Here is a 27336-nt window from a genome sequence, read left to right as displayed (position 1 = left end):
AAATGCCAAATCTAATAAATTAGCTAATAAAAATTATAAAAATAGATTTATCACATATTTTTTTTAAATATATATATATATAATAACAAAATTAAGTTACATAATTTTTTTAGTATTGCATATTATTATATTGTAACAAAAATAAATAAATATATTAGATCATTTAAATATATACAGCAGTATTAGATATATCGTAGTACAGAAAATTAATATACTGTAGTAATATAATTATATACCACAAAGAAATTATAACAATACTAAATTAATACTCAAAAAATATATATATCATGCTAACAAAATTATATATATCACCATTAAAATATGAATACATACCAAAAAATTTATATACAATAAAATAGAAACTAAATATCATATTAAATATAAATAATATATTATAGACAACAAAAATCATATACCATACAATAAAACGTATATACCTACAATAAAAAATAAACAAAATAATATAATATTATTAAAAAAAATTATATATATCATATTAACAAAATTATATATCACATTTATGTATACTAAAATAAAAACTAAACATGCATTATCTAAAATAAAATGATATACTATACAATAAAACTTATATACCATATAACATAAAATATATACCTTACAATAAAAATATATATAATAATAACAACAAATAAAAATAAAAATATATAGGATGCTAATAAAATTATATATCATGTCAATAAAAGTACAATAGAAAATAAAACTTAAATATTATTTAAAAAAAATTATATACCGTATAACAAAAAATACATATACAATACACCAAAACATATATACAAAAAAATAATAATAATAAAAATATAGATTACTAATACATATATATGTATGTATACTATACTAACCAAATTATATACCACAATTAAAATATATATACCATGACCATTGTATATAATAAAATAAAAACTAATTAAATATTATTTAAAATAAATAATCATACAATCAAAAAATATAAAAATAATAATTAAATATATGTAGTATGGCAATAAAATTATATACATACATTAAAATATTTTTATTATGCTAATAAAATTATAGGGACACGATTTTGTCCCGTGATGTACTTTCACGGAATGTATTCTGTGGTACATTACATGGGTCTCGGGGTACATTAAATGAGTGTCAGGGTACGTTTCTACTTTTTAACCCTAATTACCCCTAGATCAATCTCAGCCGTCAGATCAAATAAGTCCCTCATCTGACGGCTGCCGTACATCACGGAATGCATTCCGTGAAAGTACCATCACGGGACAAAATCATATCCCTAAAATTATATACCACTATTATACATATCATAATAAAAAATAAATATCATCTAAGAATAATAATATACCATACAACAAAATAGAAATATACCGTACAACAAAATCTATATACCAACAACCCAAAACAACTCATAAAAAATTAAAAAAATTGACATAACTTTAAAATAAAAAAGATTTTAACAAAACTAATATTGATATACCATAATGTTTAAATAATTTGCTTCTAATTCTAAAAAAATAAAAAATAAATAAAAAAATTTGAAATAAGGACATTTACTAACATAGTCTTATGATTTAAGGTCATTTGCTATATTTTTTTAAAAAGAGGACATAAACTAACATACTCCTATGATTTGGGGCCATTTACTATAATTTCCCCTTTACTAACATGTGGATCCACGATGCTGTTTTAGCATGGACCGATCCAAAATCGTAAAGGGAAAAAATATTGGTAGAAATTACACAGCATATGAAAAAATTATAAGAGTTTACCTTTTTTTGTCATAATAAATAATAGTATGGGATTATAGGTTTTTTTAAAAATTTATTTTTACATTCATATGAGCTTTTTTATTTTCGTAAGAAAAGATGGAAATCGCATATTTGTAAAACAATAATAAGTTTCTCCTAAAAATTCATCGGTGCCTAAAAATTTACCGGTGCCGGAAAAGTCGTCGGAAAAGTTAGTATCGTCAAAAAAGTCGTCGAAAAAGTCAGAAAAGTCATCGAAAAAGTCACCGTGGCCGGAAAACGTCACCAGAAGTAGATGTCTCTAACATATATAAAAATAAAACTAGTTCTATAACATAATGAACAAAAATAAATAACACAAAATAACTCACACAAAATAACCGGTTTTGTAACATAATGAATAAAAATAAATTACACAAAAGAACTCAAACCAGTTATAATTAAAATAGAACCAGTTCTATAACAATGTTATAATGAATAAAAATAAATAACACGAAATAACTCAAACCTGTTATAACTAAAATAGAACCGGTTATATAACATAATGAATGAGTATTTTTGGGGTAGATATTGTATGAGTATAATTATTGAGGCAATGACATTGTATACCTAGTTTATTTTATTTATTTTATTTTTTCATTCAATTCCATATTTTTTAAGATATACCCACTTTTATAAATGATATTCTAATTATAACCCATAGGTTGATGTAAATTATGTACTAGACTTAAGCGGAGAGTGAGGATATATTAGAAAATCCACTCACAAAAGTTGGTACTTTTTAATAAAAATATAATATAAGGTTATTTTTTTATTAATGAATACAAAAAATAGGTATTTTTCAACTAATTATTCTATAATTATTTGGTGGGTTGGAGCATGTTGAATCGATGTTTTTGTTTGAGTTATTTTATTTAACTAGTTTTTGTGTGTGAGTTTTTATCTTAGTTGTTTTACAAAACTAGTTTTTTGTCTTAAATTTTTAAGTAGTTAATAAAGATAACCGATTTCTTTATATTTTATATCAGTTATTGTGTGTTATTATTTGTGTTTATTTATTTTTTTATGGAATCGTTTCTTTTCATATTTATGCCTCAATATTTTTTGGAATTGATCTCAATTTTTTTTTTTAAAAAAAATTATAATCAGTTTTATGAAGTATTATGTGTTATGAAGTATTTTATTGTGGAACTAGTTTTATTTTTAAATTATGTTTTAGTGTTTTGGGAACTGATTACCTCTTTATTTTTTAACTGTAATTGGTTTAAGTTATTGCGTGTTACTTATTTGTATTCATTATGTTATATAATTTGTTCTATTTTAGTTATAACCGGACTGAGTTATTTCTGTTAGGTTTTATGCCCTAAATAAAACTCCATTTCAATGTAATCTATTTTATTCAACATCAATAAAGAAACAGAAGTATTTTTCATTCATTTGTGTATGTTTTGGTTCACTTTATCAATTGCTTGTCTAATTGATTTATAAATTCATCTTAAACCCTTTTCACATACTTGATCATGTTTATCAGGCTCGTCATCACATTGGAAAGTAAACATGACTATGTGAATAAAGTTTCCTAGATTTATCGTACACGTGGTTTTACCGATATGATAATCTACAACAAGAGTTTACTTGTATTTGGAGAAATACTATGTTCTTTCCGTAACATTGGTTAAAGTAAAGTTTGTGTTGGATGCATGGAGTATGCATCGGAAGGGACCGATATTGAACTTTGAATTAGATTTAATTAAAGTTACCGTAAAATCTATTCAAGTCAATATCGCCAAGTTGATCCTAGATCAAATGATCTTAATCCTGTTATGATTAGGCTCAATCTTGAAAGGCTATTCGTGTTCTTTGATTTGTTAGTTAAGCCTACTTTTAGGTCAGGGTGATACGTACATTTTGGGAACACGGTAGTGCAATTGAGTGGGAGCGCTAGCATAAACATGGAATCTATAGCTTCTATCTGGCAAATAGTAAGCAAAGGATGATTTCCTTCGAGCTTGGCCAAACGAAAATAAATGGTGGAGATCTCATTTCACATAAGCTGAAATATCATTTATACGGGGTCAAGTGTTTTAAGGATAAAATACATGGTAGGTGTTACGCAGTAATTTAATCCCTTTACTATGTAGATCATTCATATAGAGGATCATTGATCAAATTAGGATTATAACAATGGATAACTAATGATGTGTCTATATGGTGGAACATATAGAGCATTCTATATACTGAGAGTGCAATTCTAAGTTCTATGCGTGATTCAACGAAGAATTAATAAGTTAGTGAATTTTAGTGCTAAATTCGTATCTACTTATTGGAAGCTCAGTTATATAGACCCATGGTCCCCCCACTAGTGGAGATAATATTGCTTGTAAGACTCATGTAATTGGTTTTGATTAATCAATTATAATTCACAAATTAGACTATGTCTATTTGTGAAATTTTCACTAAGTAAGTGGCGAAATTGTAAAGAAAGAGTTAATGTGGGCATATTTGTTAATTGTGATACTTTGTATGGTGCAATTAATAAATATGATAAATGACAATATTATTTAATAATTATTTATAGTTATTAAATAGTTAGAATTGGCATTTAAATGATTGAATTAGGAAATTGGCATTTTTGAGAAAATCGTATACAAAAGTGGTAAAATTGCAAAATTGCAAAAATCAAGGCCCAAATTCACCTAGCCTAGGGCCGGCCACTTATGTTATCTTTTTTAAATGATTTTTTCATTATTTTAATGCCTTATAATTCAAATCAAACCCTAGAAGGAATGCTATAAATGTATAAAGGAAGGCTTCAGAAAATTACACTTTCGAATCGAAAACCCGAGCCTCCACTCTCTTCTCTAGCCGCCACTCTCTCTCTTTTCTTCCTCAAAATTTCGAACCTCTCTTAGTGATTAGAGTAGTGCCCACACACATCAAACAATACCTCAATCATAAGTGAGGAAGATTGTGAAGAAAGATCAACAAAGAAAGGAGATTCAAAGATCAAGGATTCGTAGAAGAAGATCCAAAGTTCGCATCTTGATAATACTCGCTTGCGTAAAGGAATCAAGGGTTAGAGATCTGAACGGAAGGAGTCATTATAATTCCGCCGCACCCAATGTAAGGTTTCTTAAACTTTATATGTGTTTAATTTATCGTTTTAGAAAGTCTCATATTTGTGATGTTAATAAACATACTTCGTGAGTAGATCTAAGATCCCGGTAAAATAATATCCAACAACCGGCCTCGCAGCCATGGTAATTGATTTACTTTACATGAAATTTGGACTTTTAAAACGATTGTTTGTATGTTCTTTGGATGGTATCATGTTGTATCGATTTGTTGTTATTCGATGAATGATTGATGTTTGTTAAATTTTCGTGATAAATAATTGTGATTTCGATTCTGTAATTATTTTTATTGGATAGTTTGGAAAAAATTAAGCAAGTTAGCCTTTTACAGAACTCAATTTGGATTTTATTTGAATTAGTTATGATTTTTTCAAGATTTGACAAAATCAAAATACGATATTTTTTCATGATCGCAGAACTGTCCGTACAGTTTCGGTTTTTTCCCTTTTTCTTCAATTTTTCATACCTTTTCGAATTAACTTCCAAATTTTTGTATTGCTTTGTATATATACTAATACTATTCCTAATTCAATTCTAATTATCATTTTGAATTAATTTTATTTTTTTTTAAATTAATTCAAGATATTAGTGTAATTTGAATTCGAATAGAATTAGTATTTATCTTTTTGCTTAAAAACCTATCTTATTTTTAAATTTGATTATATTTTTTTTTTTTAAATTTAAGGTCAGATTTTATAAATATTTTAAAAGATATTTTGACCTTATTTAAAATAAGATATTTATAATCATGTAATTTTAAATAGATATAAGATAAAAAGTAGGTTTAATTTTTAAATTTTTTTAAATTTTCGAAATTTTTTTTAATTCCGAAATTATTTTTTTTTCGAATATTAAATTTTTATTTAATTGTTTATTTATTCGAAATTTATTATAAAAAAAAAAAAAAAAAAAAAAATTAAATAAATCCTACTTCCAACTATCCAAATTAACCCCGTCATAGAGACGTGTTTTAACTTATGTGTAAGTTTTCAAAACCTATTATTACTTGATCGCAAATAGCCATGGTTACCTTTTTGCCGCATCTAATGATCTCGATGGCTCCTCGTCAAGATAATAATTTGTAAATGTATAATTTACAATCTTCTTTCATCCGTGTATGACCTAAATAACATGATAGACCCATCCAAAGTGTGCCTCGTGTGAGCCTACGTGTTTAATTTTATTATAGATGCATATAGGTTAATGTTGCTAAAATAAATTATCATAATTATTGATAGGATTTATTTAGGCCCATTTAGCTTTTGGGCCTATTCAATTAATAACATTGTTCTTATTAAGGTTAAATTCCTCTCTTTGGGCCTCGCGAGTTGGGAGCCATAGAAGTGGGTACGACATACCGAACCCGCACCCCCTCACACAAACTACCCCAATTGTGAAGGCCCATTTGCCCGATTTCCGAATGACCGTACTAGGGTTAATTACACTAGTTTAACCTAATTAAAATTGAATTAAGCAACATAATTAATTTCATTTATTTTGAAAGTAATTTAGAAAATCATAGTTTAAAGAATTTAATATTCTAAGCTAAACTATATGTATTTTTTCGTATTTAATTAAATATAGAATTATAACCATCTGTATTCTTCTCGGAACTTATTTTAAATTTTTCATTAAATATTCCTATTTAAGTTGATATTTAGTTATACATAACTAACCAACTTAAATCAATATCTTTTGAATTCAAAATTTTAAATTAAGTTGAGGAATTTTAGGAATTGGTTATTAAGATTCTTTAGATATTTTTTAAGTTGATATTTTTCAAATATTAACTTAAAATGGAATATCTTAGATATTTTTAGGTTAATATTTTTTTTTGAATATTTAACTTAAAATATCTACAAAATTAAGTGGTTACAACTTAATTTTGAATTTAATTAAATCTGATTTGAAAGATATTTAAGTTGATTTTTTTAGATTCTTTCTAAAACAACTTAAACAAGATATTTTCAAATTTGTTCCATTTAAAATTCAAATTTTTGAATTTAATTAATAATTGAAAATTAATTAAAGTTGATTTTTTATTTAAATCAATTTTGATTTTTAATTTTTCATTATTATATTATGGAACTTATTCGATATTTATTTGAATTTATTTTTCAAATTTAAATAATAATTGAAAATTAATTAAAGTTGATTTTAATTAAACCAACTTTAATTTGTAATTTTTCATTATTATAATATCGAATATTATGATTATACAAAATACATATATATATTTTTTTTTAAATAATGAGCTTTTAATCAAGAGACATTCGATCTCCATTGTGGGTTTTACACCGTGTTTGTTTTAGTGAGTAATCCTCCCTAATGGAGGAACGTTCATTAGCAATTTCGCACCGTTTAACCTCGCATGATAAGTAGTTTGTAAGTGTTTTGTATGGTATAGATCACCCAATGGTGGCGACCATACTTGACTCAAGTTATGAAACAATGGTGGAAGCTCATAAGATAGAATTGCCTTGACTCTCGCCAAACGGACAACGCCGAATTCAAATCTTGATCGAATAAAAGGTTGCTGAATGTTTATCATTTTAGATGAGCCGACAACTCTATTCAATGAATGATGCTTTGACTCTCGCCTAAACGAGACACCGTGTCGCCATTGTTGAAATACCTTGGAAAATAAACTATGTTAGATTTAGTATTTCTATAACATATGTAATTACTGCTATTTTCTAAATTGTGTATGAATTTATGAGCCAAAACCTTACTCGTTTTATTGATGTGTCAGTAGTGTCATTATGAATAACCCACACCCCGATCCTCTCTTAGTTACTATCTTAGCAAAAGAACTCTATAAAGGTGAAAATGCATCCCGGTAGCTTGCATTAACTCGCACCTCGTCGATGATGAATCAAGTTCCAAAAGGCAAATCTACCGGGAATTGATTTATCAAGAGAACAATGGGTCCAACTTATCCTTAATAGTCTTCCTCCCAGTATAATGAATTTGTTATCTCTTATATGATCAACAATTCTAACTCCTCCGACATGGACAAGCTCGAAATGAATTACGAGCCCATGAATTTTAACTTGATTGCAATGGGTCCCCCCGGGTTTGCAATCAATAATCGAAGGAAAAGGACTAGGTATGAAGGATCTAGCAAAACTGCTTCTTCAAGTACAATTATCGACATAATCTTCTATGTTCGAATTGTAATGGAAAGGGTCATCATGAAGAACGATGTCCTGTGCTTCTAAACAATTCAAATCGAAGGTAATGCTTTTGTCTTTGAATCATGTGTTTTAGAGAACGACAAATCCATCCGGATTGTTGATTCCGGGTCTACTAACCATGTATGTTCTTCATCACATTGCTTGAAACCCGGGAAAATCTACTTCCAGTGAGAGTTACAATTAAAGTTGGCAATGGCGAATTAGTACTTGGCCAAAGCTAGAGGAAAAGCCCGCATCAAGTTTCAACAAAGATTTTTAATTTTAGAAAATGTTTTATTTATTCCAAACTTTAGTAGAAACTTGATTAAGAAAGTCTCATGTTTGCAAACACAATCTTATATATTGAATTTTTCGAGTACAAATTGTTCAATTTCTCGTAATGGATTTCAAATATGTGTTGCTATAATGGAACAAGGGCTTTATGTTTTAAGACCGAGTACTCAAATCTCACTAAATAGTGAACTTTTCAAAGGTAGCTAGACCTAAACCTAAAAAGAAAAGAGATTGATAATGATGATCAAACTTATCTATGGCATTTACGTTTGTGTCATATAGGCTTTGATAGACTCAATAGGCTCACCAAAGACTCGGTCCATTAAAAAATGTCGTCCTAGGTGAACCGCGCATGCGAGTCCCGCCTAGAAGGAAAAAATGACTAAACGTTCTTCTCTCGCAAAGGGAGAGCGTGCCAAAATCCCTCTGTGGTTAGTGCATTCCGATGTCTCGGCGGACCTTCGAATGTCAAAGCCCGAGGTGGTTATGAGTATTTTGTCACTTTCATCGACGATTTCTCTAGATATAGTTTTCTTTACCTAATGCAAAAGAAATCAAACGTTTGAAAAGTTTCAAGAATTTCATGCTTTTGCCCAAAACCAATTAGGTAAATCATTAAAGATCTGCGAATCGATAAAGGTGGAGAATATATGGATATGCAACAAAGATCATTTAATTGAACTTGGAATTGAATCCCAATACACCGCCCCAAACTACTCCACAACAAAATGGAGTTGCAAAGAAGAAATCGCACTCTTTGGAAATGGTTAGTGTCTACGATGCCGAGTTATTCAACTCCGTCTACGTCCTTCCTGGGGATATGCTATACGATGGCAAATGACATTTTAAATGTTGTTCCATCTAAAGTTACCTAAGACAACCCGTCGAACTTTGGAATGGTCGAACACCTAGTTTGCGCCATTACGTAATCTGGGGGTGCCTCGCTCATGTCTTAAGAAAGAAAGAAGGCAAACTTGAATCACGTACCGAAGTATGCATGTTTGTTGGAAATTCTAAAGAGATCTAGTGGGTGGACTATTTTATAGTCACAAGGATAATAAAGTGTTTGTTTCTACAAATGCTACTTTCCTTGAAGAGAACTATATTAAAGACTACAAACCGAAAAGTAAAGTTGTTCTGAGGAATTGCTATCGATATAAGTCCTTCCAATGTTCCGTCCTCTTCCACTCGTGAAGAAGACGATCCCACTCCCCTCGCCTGAACAAACCGAGAAATCTACTACTAAAGTTTCGTTCGAAGACAACCATACCTCGTCGTAGTGGAGAGTTTCAACAAAACCCGCTCGTTATGGCTTGGATGGTGAAATCAATATGGTCGTAGGTGACTCGTATTGATGACGATCCATTAACCTATAAACAAGCAATGGCTAGTCCGCAACTAAACGATGGTCACCTAATGGATCTCGTAAATGGATTCCATGAAAAAGAACAAAGTCTCGGGAATATGTAGACGCACTCGACGACTATCATCCGATAGGATGCAAGTTGGGTTTACAAGAAGAAAAGAGGAGCCTTGAGGCGAAGTCGAAACTTTCAAAGCTAGATTTGTACCAAGTGGTTATACCCAAAGAGAAGGCGTGGACTATGAGGAAACTTTTAGTCCCGTTGCCATGCTCAAATCCATCCGAATTCTTCTCTCCATAGCCGCTCGCTTTCGATTTATGAAACTGCAAATGGATGTCAAGACTGCCTTCCTTAATGGGTACTTTAAGAAACCATCTATATGGAGCAACTGTAAGGTTATGTTCTTCCCGGGCAAGAAAAGAAAGTTTGCAAGTTAAACAGTCTATCTATGGACTCAAGCAAGCTTCTCGCTCATGGAACAAGAGGTTTGATGAAATCATCAAAACCTACTTCGCTTTCTTCGTAATGAAGATGAACCTTGTGTTTACCAACTCAAGGAAGACCAAATAGTAGTATTCTCGGTCCTTTATGTTGATGACATTTTGATCATTGGAAACAATGTCAAGAAAATGACTCACATTAAGGAATGGCTCAACACTCAATTCGATATGAAAGATTTGGGTGAAGCAGCCCTATGTTCTCGTATTCAGATTATAAGAAACCTAAGAACAGATCTCTCGAGCTCTCTCAAACGTACCCTACATGTACAAAGTCTTGCAGAGAGATTCTCCATGAGCAACACCAATGGGGCAAACATGCCTTCTAGATATGGTATTCGTCTATCTAAGGAACCACCGATCTGATCCTCAAGAGATAGAGGACATGGCGAAAATTCCCTATGCCTCTCCGCAACTTGAAGTCTAATGTATGCAATGTTATGCACTAGACCTCGACATCCGTTATGCCGTTGGAATCGTGAGCAGTATCACTCTAATCCAGACAAGAACATTGGAATGCGTTAAGTATATTCCGAAATACTTAAAGAGTACAAGGAATCTTGTGTTAGTCTACAAGGGTGGTGCTTTAAATCCCATAGGCTACACCGATTCGCATTTCCAGCAAGTCTTCAAGACATGTGAAATCAACATCCTGGATGGTGTTTACTCTTGGGGTGGAGCAAAGGTTTGGAGAAGTGCTAAACAAACCGCAATATCTGACTCAACTATGGAAGCCGAATACATAGTGCAAGAAATTCGAAGCCGCAAAAGAACTTGTCCTGCCTAAGAAAGTTCTTCACCAAGATAGAGTTGTTCCCGGAATGGAAAAGCCTCTCCGGTACTACTCCGTGATAACAATGGAGCAATAGCAAAACAAGAAAGAACCTCGAAGCCACAAGAGAAGCAAACACATTGAAAGGAAGTATCACATTATCAGAGAATACGTGGCAAAGGGGACGTACTAGTTGAGAAAGTTGACACAGCAGGACAACCTAGTCGATCCATTTACCAAAGTCTGGCCGTGATGTACTTTGAAAAGCACCGTCGAATTTAGGATTAATTGATATGTACTAATTAGTTTTATATTAGTGCAAGTGGGAGTTTGTTAGGTTTTATGCCCTAAATAAAACTCCATTTCAATGTAATCTATTTTATTCAACATCAATAAAGAAATGTATGCATTTTTCATTCATTTGTGTATGTTTTGGTTCACTTTATCAATTGCTTGTCTAATTGATTTATAAATTCATCTTAAACCTTTTCACATACTTTGATCATGTTTATCAGGGCCGTCATCACATTGGAAAGTAAACATGACTATGTGAATAAAGTTTCCTAGATTTATCGACACAGTGGTTTTACCGATATGATAATCTACAACAAGAGTTTACTTGTATTTGGAGAAATACTATGTTCTTTCCAACATTGGTTAAAGTAAAGTTTGTGTTGGATGCATGGAGTATGCATTTGGGACCGATATTGAACTTTGAATTAGATTTAATTAAAGTTACCGTAAAATCTATTCAAGTCAATATCGCCAAGTTGATCCTAGATCAAATGATCTTAATCCCGTTATGATTAGGCTCAATCTTGAAAGGCTATTCGTGTTCTTTGATTTGTTAGTTAAGCCTACTTTTAGGTCGTGTGTGATACGTACATTTTGGGAACACTAAGAAGGCACCGAGTGGGAGCGCTAGCATAAACATGGAATCTATAGCTTCTATCTCGGCAAATAGTAAGCAAAGGATGATTTCCTTCGAGCTTGGCCAAACGAAAATAAATGGTGGAGATCTCATTTCACATAAGCCGAAATATCATTTATACTGGGTCAAGTGTTTTAAGGATAAAATACATGGTAGGTGTTACGGTAATTTAATCCCTTTACTAGCGTATCATTCATATAGAGGATCATTGATCAAATTAGGATTATAACAATGGATAACTAATGATGTGTCTATATGGTGGAACATATAGAGCATTCTATATACCGAGAGTGCAATTCTAAGTTCTATGCGTGGATTCAACGAAGAATTAATAAGTTAGTGAATTTGAAGTGCTAAATTCTAGCATCTACTTATTGGAAGCTCGCTATATAGATTCCATGGTCCCCCCACTAGTGAGATAATATTGCTTGTAAGACTCATGTAATTGGTTTTGATTAATCAATTATAATTCACAAATTAGACTATGTCTATTTGTGAAATTTTCACTAAGTAAGGGCGAAATTGTAAAGAAAGAGTTAACAGGGGCATATTTGTTAATTGTGATACTTTGTATGGTGCAATTAATAAATATGATAAATGACAATATTATTTAATAATTATTTATAGTTATTAAATAGTTAGAATTGGCATTTAAATGATTGAATTAGGAAATTGGCATTTTTGAGAAAATCATAAAAGTGGTAAAATTGCAAAATTGCAAAAAATCAAGGCCACAAATTCACCTAGCCTGTGGCCTACCACTTATGTTATCTTTTTTAAATGATTTTTTCATTATTTTAATGCCATATAATTCAAATCAAACCCTAGAAGGAATGCTATAAATAGATAGTGAAGGCTTCAGAAAATTACACTTTCGAATCGAAAACCTCGAGCCTCCACTCTCTTCTCTAGCCGCCACTCTCTCTCTCTTTTCTTCCTCAAAATTTCGAACCTCTCTTAGTGATTAGAGTAGTGCCCACACACATCAAACAATACCTCAATCATAGTGAGGAAGATTGTGAAGAAAGATCAACAGCAAAGGAGATTCAAAGATCAAGGATTCGTAGAAGAAGATCCAGTGTTCGCATCTTGATAATACTGCCAGCGTAAAGGAATCAAGTGGTTAGAGATCCGAATCCGAAGGAGTCATTATAATTCCGCTGCACCCAATGTAAGGTTTCTTAAACTTTATATGTGTTTAATTTATCGTTTTAGAAAGTTCATATTTAGGATGTTAATAAACATACTTGTGAGTAGATCTAAGATCCTGGTAAAATAATATCCAACAATTTCGTGTTATTTATTTTTATTCATTATAATACTATTATAGAACCGGTTCTATTTTATTTATAATTGGTTTTAGTTATTTTGTGTTATTTATTTTTATTCATTATGGTACAGAACATGTTATATTTCAATTATAAGCGGTTTGAATTATTAGTTTTTATTCATAGAACCAGTTCTATTTTTAGTTATATTTGAGACATCTATTTCTTGTAACTTTTTTAGTGACATTTTCGGCGACGATGACTTTTTTGGCGATATTTTCGGCGACTGTGACTTTTTCGATGACTTCTCCAGCACCGACGACTTTTTCGGTGCCGGTGACTTTTCCGACGAAATTTATTATTGTTTACAAATATAGAATTTTTATCTTTTTTTACAAAAATATGGCATAAAAAGCTCATATAAATGTAAAAAAATAAAAATAACACATTACCCCATGGTATTATTTAAGAATTATTACATAGAAAATATAAATTGACATTTTATTTATAAAAATACCTCTATAAGGTAAAGACAACATTTATACATTTTATGTGATTTTAATTACCAAAATACCACTTACACTATCACTTACACAATTAGACGACGGTTGCAGGGTGGTTGTTGCGTGGTTGTGCGGTGGTTGCATCAAACGAAGGTTTCAATCAGACGATAGTTACAGGGTGGTTTCTAGGTGATTGGCCGAAGGTTACATCAGATGAAGGTTTCAATCAGACGAAAGTTTTCGGGTGTTTGGCCGAAGGTTGCATTAGACGAAAGTTTCAATCAGACGAAATAACTATTAGCAAAATGTTTATGCAACTGTTGTGAAACATTAAAAATTAGAACAGTGTTTCCACGTACGTAACTCTATCTACATGTCTCTTTATAATCTAATATGAACAAATTCACCATTAGAAATTTTTGGAAAACAACAAAAATACACCAGGATTTCTTCATTCTGATTGAGATGATTTTCACCTAATAATACTAGCTAATATACCATATAGGTCTTTTCTAAGTATTAATATATATATATATCTATATATTTTTTTTAGGCTAATTAAGATTTTTGCTTTCGAACTTTGACACGTATCAAATCATGTTCTTTGAATTTTTAAAGTCGTTAAAAATATTCTCTGAATTATTGAGATTGTTGGATATAAGGACTTTTGTTTAATTTTAATAAAAAAGGTCTAACATGGATGAAAGTTTAGGGAGCATAATTTAGTACATGTTAAAGTTTTAGGGGCATGATTTGATAGATATTAAAGTTTAGGGAGTAGTACATAAATAATCACTGAAATAGTAAAATTGAATGAAATTAGACAAAAATCTTTAAATCTAATAATCTGAATAGTTCAGGGGAATTTTTAACGATTAAAAAAATTTAGGGCCATGATTTGTTACATGTTAAAGTTTAGGGGCAAAAATCTTAATTAATCTAAGTGTGATTATGTAACAGAATCTTTATTTTAACAATTTCTTTTTAATGTTTTTTTCTCAAAATGCTAATATTGACGTTTGACGTTAACCATTAACCATTTCCAAGAAAGAAAAAAAATTCAAACTATCATCCTGGAAATCGATAAGGCTTTATCGTATCAAAGCACTACTAAAAATGAAAAAAAAAAATCGTATAGAAAAACGATTGAAGGAAATTCTTCAATTGTTCTCCTTTCCTATTTAGTTTTTATATATTCTGAATCGATTTCTTCATTATATATGTACATATATAGTGGCAGTAGGACAGGAAATATGAGACATTTGTAGCCATTAAATAATGGACGGTCGCAGGAGACTACTATTCACAATTTCTTCATGGTTGCAGAAGAAAAAATATGCAAGTAACATTTTATACTTATTTTGTATATGAAATGGGTGTTTTGTCTCAACCACATATTGTATTATACTGTGCACTTAGGGCTTGTTTGGTAAGCCGTATTGTAATGTATTGTGTTGTATTGTATTAGTATTATTTAATACAATACAATATTTGGTATTGACTTGTATTAATTGATTGTGTAAAATTATAATATATTTTTAATACATTCGATCCCAACACTAACTACGGGTCTGAGTCCTGGGTCCACGTCCCAGATCCGGGTCTGGGGTCCGGGACTGAGACCGGCTCCCGGGTTCGAAGTCCGGGTCGGGTTCCAAGTCTGGGGTCTGGGTCCAAGTCTGAGTCTCGGGTCCCGGTCCGCGTCCGGGTCGGAGATTGGTGTTAACCCCAAATCCTTGTAAATATTATAATATAAGCTAATATCATTTATTATGTATTAAATAATACAACATACTTTGTATTAAAAAATTTGGTGGTAATAATTAATACCATACATTGTTTAATTCAAACATAATATTATTTATTATTTAATACAATACGATACGACGTACCAAACGAGGCCTTAGTTGTTATATTAGTGATTGTGTCGAGTGTTAAACTTGCTAATGTTTATATACTTGTAATAGTATTTGGCAATTATATAAATTTGGTTCTACGTAATTCAATCTTGAAACTGAGATTAGCATTGTTTGTATTGTTGAAACATTCTTTTGCCAACAACAAGAGAGTCAATGGTGCAACAGGGGGTAATACTACCATACGCTATCCAAGCAGCAACCTTAAGAACAGAAAGGACTTTGGATTGTTGAAATTGAGACAGAAAGGACATAATGGTAAAGTTTATGGTTTATAATTTTGTAGCTTAATGGGAAATTTAATGATACAATTTGCTTTCCAATTTTAAATGTTAGTTTAGGGGAATCAGTCTTAATTCAATACAAACTGAGGTTGTTAATTTGTAACAATACTATAACATAGAATAGATCAGAATGAGAAAGATTCAACACCAAACGAAAGAAGCATAAGCCACATAAGTAAGTAACAAACTGTAAATTGGGTACGAGTCACTCAAATACGAAAAAGAAGAAATAAAATAATAATTGTGGCCTCAGATCAGACTGGTCCTCCCCTGCTGCTGCTGCTGCTGCTGCATCATCATACATTGAACCAACCAACCAACCTTGTCTCTCAATAGTTAATTATAATCCATTATTTGTTGACTCACACACACGATGACACAAACACCTTCCATTCATTCCTCTCCTCTTCTACTCCTGCACACACACACACACACACACACACACACACACACACACACACACACACACACACACACACACACACACACACACACACACACACGCATTTAACATTACAAACAAATGAGTAATCTAATCTTGTATATTTCTATAATCAATCAAAGTAAAAGGAATGTGTTTAACTAAGTGCTAACCTCATCATCATCATCGTCGTCGTCGTCATCATCTTCACCACGATCTTCCTTGTTCTTCTTAAGACGGGTAGTACCACCCTCCTTGACAATGGGCAACTTCATTGCTCCAAAGGGTGTGTCCACATCGATATGCCCTTTGATGGTGTAACCAGTCCCCTTTCCACGAATCATGTCCCACATAGCAGATCCAAAGTCCTTGGGCCTGAATGTGATGGGGACATCAATGGTAGTGATCCCAGTCTTCTCCATCTTGGCAGACTTGGAGAGCTGGGCACCCCCAATGCTCACATCAGACAGCCAGACCTCGTAATCCAGTTTGTTGAGGCACAGATCGAAGTCATTCTTGTTCTCCAATTTGAGGTGGAGTACTGCAACAGTCTCCTCGAAGGAGAATCTCTGGAATCGGATCTTCTCAACATCGACATCGGGCTTGTAAGGAATGGGGATTTCTCCGGTCTTCTCAAGCGGGAGAGTCAGCCTTCCGAAGACGGGAACATCGACGATGAGATCGACCTTGATCCTGTAGGGAATGATGCTTCCGGGCTGAATGTCGTCGTAGGTGCTCTTGATGTCGTCGTAGATTAGGGTTAGAGGGATCTTGACGGTCTCCTCTCCGTGGGCGTGGATGGTCCCTGCGTCCGGAATCAGACCTGAGACGAGCTTCCTGTTATCGCTGTCGATGAGGTAGTTGATGTCGACGAGAGGGATGGGGACTGGGTTAGGGTTTTTGATGAGGACGTCCACCACGATGTCGGCCTTCTCCAGATTGATGCAAGGGATGTGAATTGCGGTTACATCGGCGGTGGGTTTACCGAATCCGATGGCTTCCTCGATTTTCTCACCAATATCGTGAATGAAGTCTTTCACTTTCTCGATGAATCCACCACCGCCATTACCGGACTCTTGTTTGTCTTCGTTGTCTTTATCATTATGATGATGAAGAATTCCTCTATCAGATACCTCTGCTGCTTCTGCTGCTGGCTTATCTTCACCAGATGAAGCCATAATAACTCCTATTTTATATATATACAAACAAGAGTTTGGAATTATAAAATAATTAATTTATATGAATAATTGATGGGAGAGGGAAACTGAAAATGGTGATGATTAGACTGTGAACATAGATGTAGTAATAGGATTCGATTACGAGATCTGAACAAATATATATTAAGGCGATGAATTTAATTAAGTAATATAAAAGATCATAGGAAGAAAACATAATAATACGATGATAACATTAACATACCTGAGGTTGAATTTGAGAATGAGATCAAAGATTAGAGAAGAAACAGAGACAAAGGTTGGAGTAGATTTATTAGAGTGAGTGATGATGAGTTGTTGTGTTGTGTGGTTTTGATTTGATTTCTTTTGTTTGATACATACTAAAAAGTAATACTATGTATGACCCTTTCTCTCTTTCCAATCAATTATCACATTAAATAAATCAACGAACCATTGACTCCCCCATTTCCTATCATAAATATGTATGAAATAACATTTTTCCATTAAAAATATATTATTTAAGACATGGTAGGAATTTTGCTATCAAAAAAAAAAAGAAAAAAAAAGAAAAGACATGGTAAGGAAATTCGAAGTAAAAATGGCATTGTATGCATGTACTTCCAAATAAACTTGGTGTAAATGTAATGAAGAATGGACAAATAAGGAAACTTTTGGATTTTATAAATGGTTAGTATAATATGTGAATGGCTTAAAAAGATATTGGGTATAACAAAATGATAAATTATAATCTGTTTTAATTTAATTATAATTAGTTTGAGTTATTTTGTTTTTATTATTTGTGTTACAGAACTAGATATATTTCAATTATAACCGGTTCTATTTTTATTTATATTTGAGACATCTACTTCTGGTGACTTTTTCAGTAACTTTTTTTGCGACGGTAATTTTTCCGGTGACGATGATTTTTTCGGTGACTTTTCCGATGACTTTTTCGGCACATATAACTTTTCCGGTAACTTTTTTAACAAAACTTATTATTGTTTACGAATATGGAATTTTCATCTTTTTTTACAAAAATATGTCATAAAAAAATCCATATAAATGTAAAAAAAACAAAAAAACCCATAACTCTTAGCTTTATTTATTTATGACATAAAAAAGTAAACTATTAAAATTTCCCATAGTGTAATTTCTATTTTTATTTTGGGAATAAGTTGGAAAATACCACTTTTATTAATCAATTAATCAAATTTACCTCTAATTTTATATTTAATTGAAACATATCTCTTTTTATATGTATTGTACCCAAAATACCCTGACATAAGAGAGTCACATGGAGAGTATCTTGAAGTAGCAGGGGTAAAATTTGTATAATGTTTTAAAAAAGAGGTAAAAATGATAGACTTTAAAAAAGAGGATAAAAATAAAAGAAGACAATATAAAAAGGGTATAGAGTGTAATTTTTGTGGGAGGGGCCCAGCCCAGCCCAGCCCAAACCAACCTAAAATATCATTTCTCCATTTCATTCTTCCTTTTCTTCCACTCTCTCAAGTCTCAAAGGCAAAGCCGCCACCACCATTCTCTGCAGCCAATCCGCCGTCTTTCGCCACTACGGACCACACCCCACGCCACAAACTCCACCGTTTTCTAAGTAGCTTGTCAGTAGGTATTGTATTTCTCAGCTGAATAATTTAATACTTAAATACCTGATCAAACAAAAGCCCCCAATTAAGTTTTACCATTTTCTTAGTTTTTTTTAGTTGAGCTCATTATATATTAGTTTATCTAAAGATTTAATATCTCAGGAATTGTGTATATTATATGTGTAATATCATCTTAGATTACACAGGATTGTTTAATTTTTGCTTTCTTAATAATTGATGTTTCAGTTTCAGTTTCAGTTGGCGTGATCGAGCATAGCAACTGAATCTGAGCATGGCCGTCCGTAAGTTTTTCTTTTTCTTTATTTGTAAGACTAAGATTTCATTAAGCTAACTAACAAATGTTGAACTTGAAGGTCTTCAATTCGAGAACTCTTGTGAAATTGGGGTGTTCTCCAAGCTCACCAATGCCTACTGTTTGGTTGCCATAGGAGGTTCTGAGAATTTCTACAGGTATAAATTAAATTTCTACAGGAGATTCCTTGAGTTATTTTTGTCTTTTTTTGTTTGTTTGTTTGTTAAAATTATTGACAACAATCAACAGCACTTTCGAGTCGGAGCTGGCTGATTATATTCCTGTGGTAAAGACCTCCATCTCAGGCACTCGCATCATTGGTCGCCTTTGCGCTGGTTGGCTCCTAAATTATAACTCCTTACTCCTTACTAATGAAAAAGTTGTGTGTTTGTTTATCTCATGGATTGCATCTTTAATTTTGTCTTGTACAAAACAAACATTCAGGTAACAAAAATGGGCTTCTGGTGCCTCACAATACCACCGACCAAGGTACTTTATGTATGCAAATGCGAAATTCTTAACGTAATCAACAACAACAATAACAATAATTATGTATGTATATACAATCTTAACTAATGTTGTATAAATACTGTACTTTATATATGCAAATGCGAAATTCATAACGTAATCAACAAAAAGAAGTCAACAATAACAATGATTATGTATGTATATACAATCTTAACCAATGTCGTATAAATACTGTATGCACAATAGAGCTTCAGCACCTGAGAAACAGTCTACCTGATCAAGTTGTTGTTCAGCGCATAGAAGAGAAACTATCTGCTCTTGGGAATTGTATAGCATGCAATGACCACGTGGCTCTCACACACACTGATCTTGACAAGGTACTATCCATATCCATAATCATTGGAATGTATTGTTTCCAGTTTCCACAACTAACTACTCTCACAAGTGTACCCTTTTCCTTTTTGTCTAACACTGCTACTACTTTTGTTGTCAGGAAACTGAAGAGATGATAGCAGATGTTCTTGGAGTAGAAGTTTTTAGGCAGACGATTGCGGGGAATATTCTTGTTGGCAGCTACTGTACCTTCTCCAATACAGGTGGCTTGGTAATGACAAATCGTACACTCTTTTTCCAGCTTTTGCTATTTGTATTTGAAGACTTTCGTCCATTAAAATTAATTACTTAAAATGCTTACACGACAGGTTCACCCCCACACATCTGTTGAAGACTTGGACGAACTTTCAACACTTCTTCAGGTTCCTTTGGTTGCTGGGACAGTCAATAGGGGGAGTGAAGTGATTGCGGCTGGCATGATCGTTAATGATTGGACAGCCTTCTGTGGCTCAGACACCACTGCTACTGAACTCTCTGTTATAGAGAGCGTCTTCAAGTTGAGGGAGTCACGACCTAGCGCTATTGTTGATGAAATGAGAAAATCTTTGATCGATACCTATGTCTGATTTCTGTCTTTGCATTCGTGTTTGATTGCGCTCAATGTTTGAAATATCAACGCTGCTAATTTGTGACAATGATTGTCACTTTTTGAAGTATCTTTTGAAGCTCTTTGTTGCTATGTTTACTCATATTATAAAAAGAAATTTTCAAGTGGAGAATGTAATAGTGTAGTGTACATTATTTTGTTACAAATCTAAAAATCTTCTTTCATTCATTCTAGGAGTCCTACTATTATGGGAGTAAATAAATAATGCTTGTTATCACTAGTAACCACAAATATATAATTAACATCGCATTTGGAAAAATGGACAAAAATACTATCCTACTAGTCCTAGGGTAGTTGCAGAATATGGTATGACGTGCTTTCTCTTCTCCTCCAATTGAAGTAGATGCTGGGGTATTGAAATCAATCAACCAAATAGTGTTGAAGGATTTTTCTTAGGTAGTCTAGCATTTCGAATTCCCCTTCAAGTTCTTCCCACTGCATAAGCAGTAGTTGTTTAGTTTGTGAGACAGAACAAAAATAGACCCATAAAGTGTGTGCATATTGTATACATCATTCAATATGTATATGTTGGTAGAATTTGAAACTCACCTCTTCATGAGACAATGATACCACTTTCCATCCGGCAGCAGTTATGTAGCGGCGTTTGAGCATGGTGTGTCCCAATGGTACCACTGCAGAGAAAGCAGAATCAAAATAGAAAGAAGCGTACCATTTTAATTCTAGAATGATTGCTGTCATCACTCATCATAGAGAATAGAATTTTGAATATCAATAGAGAAGAAAGCAAAGTAAAATCTAAACTCACATGTATTCCTTGAGAAGTGAGTTGGACCATCAATCTCCAAAGCAATCTTCTTATCGGCCAAAACAGCATCCAAAGTGTAGCCATCCACATCGTACTCTTTCGACCATTCCAGGCCTGTGCTGGTGAGAAGGCGAGCAACCTCTTTTTGAAAAGATGAAGTTACTTTTTGATTAAACCTTTTAGTCTTTCCAGCACCAATGATTTTCTCCTCCAGTTTTGTCCCCAGAGACAACTCAAGATGAGGGCACTCCATCTTCAAGCATTGGTTCACAAGTTGAACCTGAGAAGCAAACATCATATCCTCCCTATACTGTTCTGATATCCTTTGCTCCTCAAACCGGGCCAAGCTTGTCCAAACCGATGAAAAGAAACTCCTTTCCATTTGCCCCAAAACAGCATACGACCAGGCAATGCTTCCAAGCTGATCCCGGCTAAAACTCAGGTCGCCAATACTAATACTATCTAGAGATCCCAACAGATGATCAGCAGGCTCGAACAAAGCAGCAAAGGCCCAGAGCAGCTGAGCAAGCTCTTGCTCCTGAAAGGTGTGGATTATTTGGGATGCCCGCTTTGACAATTGGGAGAAAAGAGCAGGAGCGGAATGCCTCATGGAAGCAAAAGCCCCTGCAACGTTGGCCACATTCTGGGAATTGAAGTCCCCAACTTTGGTCAAGGCCACCTCCGCAACTCTATCTATTTCGGACAAGTAAAGAAGATCACCCCCAATCTTGGACAATGCCCATGAAATGTTGGAAACGCCCTGAGAGGAGCACTCGGGCAACACTGTCATTGCCAAACCAACAAGCATGGACATGTCTCTCTGACGAGCGAAAGCCAACCTCCGAGTTTCCATCAACGAGACTTTTTCCATGTTCTTAGCGATTCTATGAAGGGCAGTGGCAATGTTGAGAGGAGTGAGCGGTGAGGGGCTGAGGCCTTTCTCAACGGCCGACATGACCTCCCAAGTAAGCTCCAACACTTGGTCCGCAGTGGGTGCTTCTATGATCGCTCTGTTCAAGTTGATTTCCTCTTTGCGATTAGATGGGTTAGAGAATTGGGATAGCCTCTGAGCCAGCACTTGCATTGTCTTGCCCTTCCTTTCTTCGAAAACCCCACCTGCAAGACTGCTCACGGTTCTCCTTAATAATTCATCGTCTCCAAACCCAGTGGACTCGTCATCATCACTGGAGTCTCCTTCCAAGTCTTGTAGCTTGGTTTTCTTGAGGATTTTGATGGGCTTCTTCTTCTTCTTCTTGCTCTTCTTTTTCTTGTTGACTGTGACCAAATCTTCCATGGTAGAAGAGAGGCCTCTGGCCTGGATGGATTTGAGAGCAACCTTCCTGGCCCTGAGGCACCAATCCATCTCAGCGTCGCCGGTTTTAATGTCAACAGAGCGTTTCCTCTGCAGTTTCTTTCTCTTCTTGGGAGCTTGGAAAGCCAAAGGGTCAAGCTCCCCAAGAAACTCCAACTCCCAGTCGAGGTCGTCTTCTAGGTCTTTACCATTATCATTATCAGAAGCAGAAACGGAAACAGGACCAAAACCCTCCGAAACCCCTCTTCTTCTTCTTATTGTTAAAGTAATTGGAGGAACACTAACCTTTCTCGGAAGTGGGTGTGGAGCCATTTTGAAACAAGTTTGATGATGGTGAAGGAAGAAGAAGCTGCTGGTGTTGATGCTCATAATTGCTTCCATCTTTACTTTCACAACTCACAATTCACAGTGTTGACATATGGGATTAGATTAGATTGGATTGAATTGAACATTCTATTCCTAAAAGAGATTATTTATTTTAGAGCAATTTGCGACGAAACCCCCTTATGTTTTGATTTTTATACACTTAACTCCCTTATCTTTATTTTTGGTGGCAAAACCTCTTTATGTTTTAATTTTTATACACTTAACCCCCTTATCTTTTTTTTTTGTGGCAAAACTCCCTTATGTTTTAATTTTTATACACTTAACCCCCTTATCTTTTTTTTGGTGGCAAAACCCCCTTATGTTTATTTTTCTTTGCAAATTTGACACGCCAGTTAAATATTACCGTTAAATATCAACTGGATGACCACTGTATACACCTTTGTATATGTAACGGTAAAACCTCGAAGTCGATACAGTAGTAATCCAGTTAGTATTTAACGGTAATATTTAACTAAAACTTTAAATTTGCAAAGAAAAGTAAACTGAAGGGTTTTGCCACCAAAACAAGAGATAGAGGGGTTAAGTGTAAAAAATTAAAACATAAGGGAGTTTTGCCACCAAAAAAAAAGATAAGGGGGTTAAGTGTATAAAAATTAAAACATAATGGGGTTTTGCCACCAAAAATAAAGATAAGGGGGTTAAGTGTATAAAAATCAAAACATAAGGGGGTTTCGCCGCAAATTGCTCTAAAATAAATAATCTCTTTTATCTCACTCAAATGTCACACTCACAACCCTCATTTGCCTTTCCTCACCTTTGAAAATTATCCCCTTAATTAATTACGATGTCAAATAATACAAATATATCATTTACAACACATTTTAATGCAATGTCAAAAGTGATCAGGAATAAAAACCTACTATTATTTGGGTAACTATTTAATGGTTACATTTTTATTGTAACCATATGTTTATATTTTTCTTAGACTTGTAATAGCAAGTTACTAATAAGTAAACATTCTTTTTTTAGAATTAATTAATTATAATTAATTATTTCCTTAAAATAATTAATTAAATATTTAACAAGACCTCTTTTAGCAATTAATATTTATAAATAAATTTTTTATTTATATTTAAATCATTACTCTAATTATTTTAACAATTAAGCCATTTAATTATAATATTTACAATAAAATTTATTTTTTCTTTTTACACAAATTAAAATTCTATTCTTATAATAAATTTTTAAATAATTAATTATTTTTAAATGATATTTAATTATTTTGTTACAATTAGATGAACTAAGTATGAAGCCTCAAGCTAGTCAATCGATAACAACTGTAGCCATTTTTTCTAAAAAATTCTTCAACTTATTTCACTTTTTACTTTTTAAATATTTAAATAAAAAATTAAATAATTAAGTGTAATAATTTAAAATTAAGATTACAAGTATAATAAAATTTAAATTATGAAATTATATGTATATAATTTTAATTATAAAAAATTTTGCTATAAAATTTTAAATAATTTAAGCGCAAAAAAATAAATTGCTAAAAGATCCTTATATAGTAATAAATTGTAAAAAATTAATTAATAATTATAATTAATTTAATTTTAATATATAATTAATCTTAATTGAAATTTTATAAGGAAATAAATTATTAGGTTACTTTCAAGTTACAAATTATTTATTATTTATTTTTATTTAATTTTCAAATTAATCTTAACCATTTAATAGTAATCCAATGACTTAAAAAAATGTAACCATGATGGTTACAATAAAAATGTAACCATTGAAACCTCTTCCATTACCAAATATATCATTTACTCTTTTAATTTTACTTTTATTTATAAATTTGAAGTGTCATTAAATCTCACTATTAAATGTTAACTGAATTGTCATCATACACATATACTTAACATAATTTTATAAACTTGGAGATTTTAGTATGATGTGTAAGAATGTATACATAATGATAATCTTAGTTAGCATTTAAAAACTTAAAACATTGTACTTTTATTATACAAGTAGTAAAAACATAATTATAAATAGATTGTAAATTAAATAAAATAATCAAAATTATGTAAAACTATTTTAAAATTAAAAAAACAATAGTTGATTTTTTATTTATTTTTTAGTTATACAGGTGTTTATTTGTATTTGTGTAAAAAAATCTATTTTCCCACTTCAAATGAAAACTTACTTAAATTGGGCAATGATGACTGAGCTAGCATTCGAAAAACCTCTTAGGTTTATGAATAGAAACTTAGCATCTACACACTCTGTATTATGAATTAATTTAAAACACATAAACCAGCGATTAAAATGTATTTCTAAGTTAATACTAGATTATACTTAGTTACTTTACATGCTTTTATTATTGAAAGCACTACACATAAACATATAGGCGAATCTTCATAGATTATATTTCTACAAAAAGATGTATGATAATAAATTATGTGGGATTTTCATGTATGCAATATTATTCATTAATACATAATTATGTTATTAATCAACTAGAAAACAAATTACACTTTACGTGTGGTTATATTTTGTTTAATAATAATTAAGTTATAAAATTATATCAAATGTCAAATTTTGATAACATTTTATATAATTTATTTTTAATAATAGCACAACTATTCTACATAGTTTTCGTTATTTTACTTTTAATAGCACAAGTAAAATAAATTAATATGTTAAACCTAATAATTTTCTAATTATTTTAAACTTAATAAATAATAACTTTTAATTAACTTATTTATTATAAATATGTATCACTAATATTATTAAATTTTTAGTTTTCAAAATTATATGAATAAATTAAATTAGAATCTATCTATCTATATATCTATACTAGGTGATTGTTACGTGCCAAGCCACGTAGTGTTAGTTTTATTTAATATTTTAGTTATTTATTTTAATTAATAATTAAAATAGTATAATTATTTGAACGATTTGTTTTATAAAAATAAAATATGTGTCAGTATATTTAGTAAGTAAAACATAGTTGTGTTATAATAATGTATGTTATTAATAGTAAAATGTACATTAATCTTCTAATTGAAAAAAGTTCTATTATCTCATTTCATATTTAATAATATCTACACAACTATATATTTATAGACTTTCACATTCTTTGCAAATTACTAATAAGCACCAATAATATTTTCATATTCTAATATTTTTCAACCTTCTCCTCTTGGTGGTAAAATTAAAAATAAGCACAAACATATAAGGTAAATACTAATTACAGTCCATTTCATCTTCTTTTTATTTTATCTATATTTTTCTTTTTTAAAAATAAATAAAAAAAAATTATTAATATTCTCCCAAGATAAGTTTGTTAGAGAGATATGTGGCTAATATGATTTTTTTAATTTAAAAAGAGATTATTAATATTTAAAAGATTGTTTAATTTTTTGGGTTTAATTATTGGTTTATTGGTTAACGGGAGATCAAACCTAATCGTTAAATTTAACAGAATATTCTTATTTTTAAGTATATTCTGTTAAACCAAGAAATGCCGTTAGATAGGCACTTTTAATATATAAAGATATATCTATATAAAAGATAAGTATGAGACGGTAATTGTTGCTATATTTTTAAACGCTACGCAAGTATACGCAATCAAGTAGTAAATCTCACACAGGTGAGGTCGATCCCACAGGGAATTGGATTAAGTACCACTAAATTATACTTATGATTCTATTCGGTAAATCGAAAGCAAGTATGATGTAAAAACAGTAAAATATGAAAGAAATTCAGAAAACTTAATAACACAATTTAAAGTTGAGCAAGATGAGGCAATAGGGAGGAGAATCCTGTTGTTGTTTACCCAAATTGTTAATGATTAATTACTATCCTATTCTTGGAATGAATGACAGATTATGAAATAACCTAGCTCCTTTCAGATCTTCTAGATTCTAAATCACATGTTATCTAATTAATTCCTTAATTAAACTAACATGAAATCAGCATTAAGTAATAATCTACTCGTCACATAAGTCATGTAAATACTTTCGTTTCACATAGAACATCGATTATCTTAATTTTAGCA

General features: G+C 31.7%; 3 protein-coding genes across 7 annotated transcripts; 1 reads left to right on the top strand and 2 right to left on the bottom strand.

Annotated features, from left to right (window-relative positions):
* Positions 1-15979: 15979 nt before the first annotated feature.
* LOC115708075 (uncharacterized) lies at positions 15980-18139 on the bottom strand. 4 transcript variants are annotated; one of them, XM_030636252.2, is made up of 3 exons: positions 17731-18139; positions 16485-17497; positions 15980-16305 (listed from the first exon to the last, which is right to left on the bottom strand). In XM_030636252.2, the coding sequence occupies exons 2-3, from the start codon at positions 17487-17489 to the stop codon at positions 16300-16302; spliced, it is 1011 nt and encodes a 336-aa protein (XP_030492112.1). In that variant the 5' UTR covers positions 17490-17497; positions 17731-18139; the 3' UTR covers positions 15980-16299. The 4 variants fall into 4 exon arrangements, with proteins under 4 accessions (XP_030492112.1, XP_060974808.1, XP_060974790.1 ...); XM_061118825.1 differs by having other exon boundaries at positions 15980-16302; positions 17731-18047; XM_061118807.1 differs by having other exon boundaries at positions 15980-16299; positions 17731-18047.
* An 818-nt stretch (positions 18140-18957) lies between these two features.
* LOC115708074 (eukaryotic translation initiation factor 6-2) lies at positions 18958-21039 on the top strand. Of its 2 annotated transcripts, none has more exons than XM_030636251.2 (8): positions 18958-19113; positions 19343-19392; positions 19465-19561; positions 19653-19738; positions 19848-19892; positions 20118-20248; positions 20365-20475; positions 20573-21039. In XM_030636251.2, exons 2-8 carry the CDS (start codon positions 19383-19385, stop codon positions 20828-20830), a joined length of 738 nt encoding a protein of 245 aa, XP_030492111.1. In that variant the 5' UTR covers positions 18958-19113; positions 19343-19382; the 3' UTR covers positions 20831-21039. The 2 variants fall into 2 exon arrangements, with proteins under 2 accessions (XP_030492111.1, XP_030492110.1); XM_030636250.2 differs by having other exon boundaries at positions 18963-19113; positions 19337-19392.
* LOC115708072 (RAP domain-containing protein, chloroplastic) lies at positions 21006-23452 on the bottom strand. The gene is made up of 3 exons (XM_030636249.2): positions 21638-23452; positions 21421-21503; positions 21006-21306 (listed from the first exon to the last, which is right to left on the bottom strand). Exons 1-3 carry the CDS (start codon positions 23328-23330, stop codon positions 21232-21234), a joined length of 1851 nt encoding a protein of 616 aa, XP_030492109.2. The 5' UTR covers positions 23331-23452; the 3' UTR covers positions 21006-21231.
* Positions 23453-27336: the final 3884 nt, after the last annotated feature.

This window comes from Cannabis sativa, chromosome 1, assembly GCF_029168945.1.
Source record: "Cannabis sativa cultivar Pink pepper isolate KNU-18-1 chromosome 1, ASM2916894v1, whole genome shotgun sequence".
NCBI classification, from domain to species: domain Eukaryota; kingdom Viridiplantae; phylum Streptophyta; class Magnoliopsida; order Rosales; family Cannabaceae; genus Cannabis; species Cannabis sativa.
Note: the sequence above shows the minus strand (reverse complement) of the source record. Positions and strands in the feature narration are given on the sequence as shown.

Excerpts from the sequence above, each read along its gene's own strand:
- LOC115708075 (XM_061118807.1), bottom strand. The coding sequence starts at position 17,489 with ATGGCTTCATCTGGTGAAGATAAGCCAGCAGCAGAAGCAGCAGAGGTA. Across the intron at positions 16,300-16,484 it reads ACGACGATGATGATGATGAG|AAGAGGAGAGGAATGAATGG; the intron begins GTTAGCACTTAG and ends GTGCAGGAGTAG.
- LOC115708074 (XM_030636251.2), top strand. Across the intron at positions 20,249-20,364 it reads CACACACTGATCTTGACAAG|GAAACTGAAGAGATGATAGC; the intron begins GTACTATCCATA and ends TTTTGTTGTCAG. Across the intron at positions 20,476-20,572 it reads TCTCCAATACAGGTGGCTTG|GTTCACCCCCACACATCTGT; the intron begins GTAATGACAAAT and ends CTTACACGACAG.
- LOC115708072 (XM_030636249.2), bottom strand. The coding sequence starts at position 23,330 with ATGGAAGCAATTATGAGCATCAACACCAGCAGCTTCTTCTTCCTTCAC. Across the intron at positions 21,504-21,637 it reads TCACTTCTCAAGGAATACAT|TGGTACCATTGGGACACACC; the intron begins GTGAGTTTAGAT and ends CTTTCTCTGCAG. Across the intron at positions 21,307-21,420 it reads TATCATTGTCTCATGAAGAG|TGGGAAGAACTTGAAGGGGA; the intron begins GTGAGTTTCAAA and ends CTGCTTATGCAG.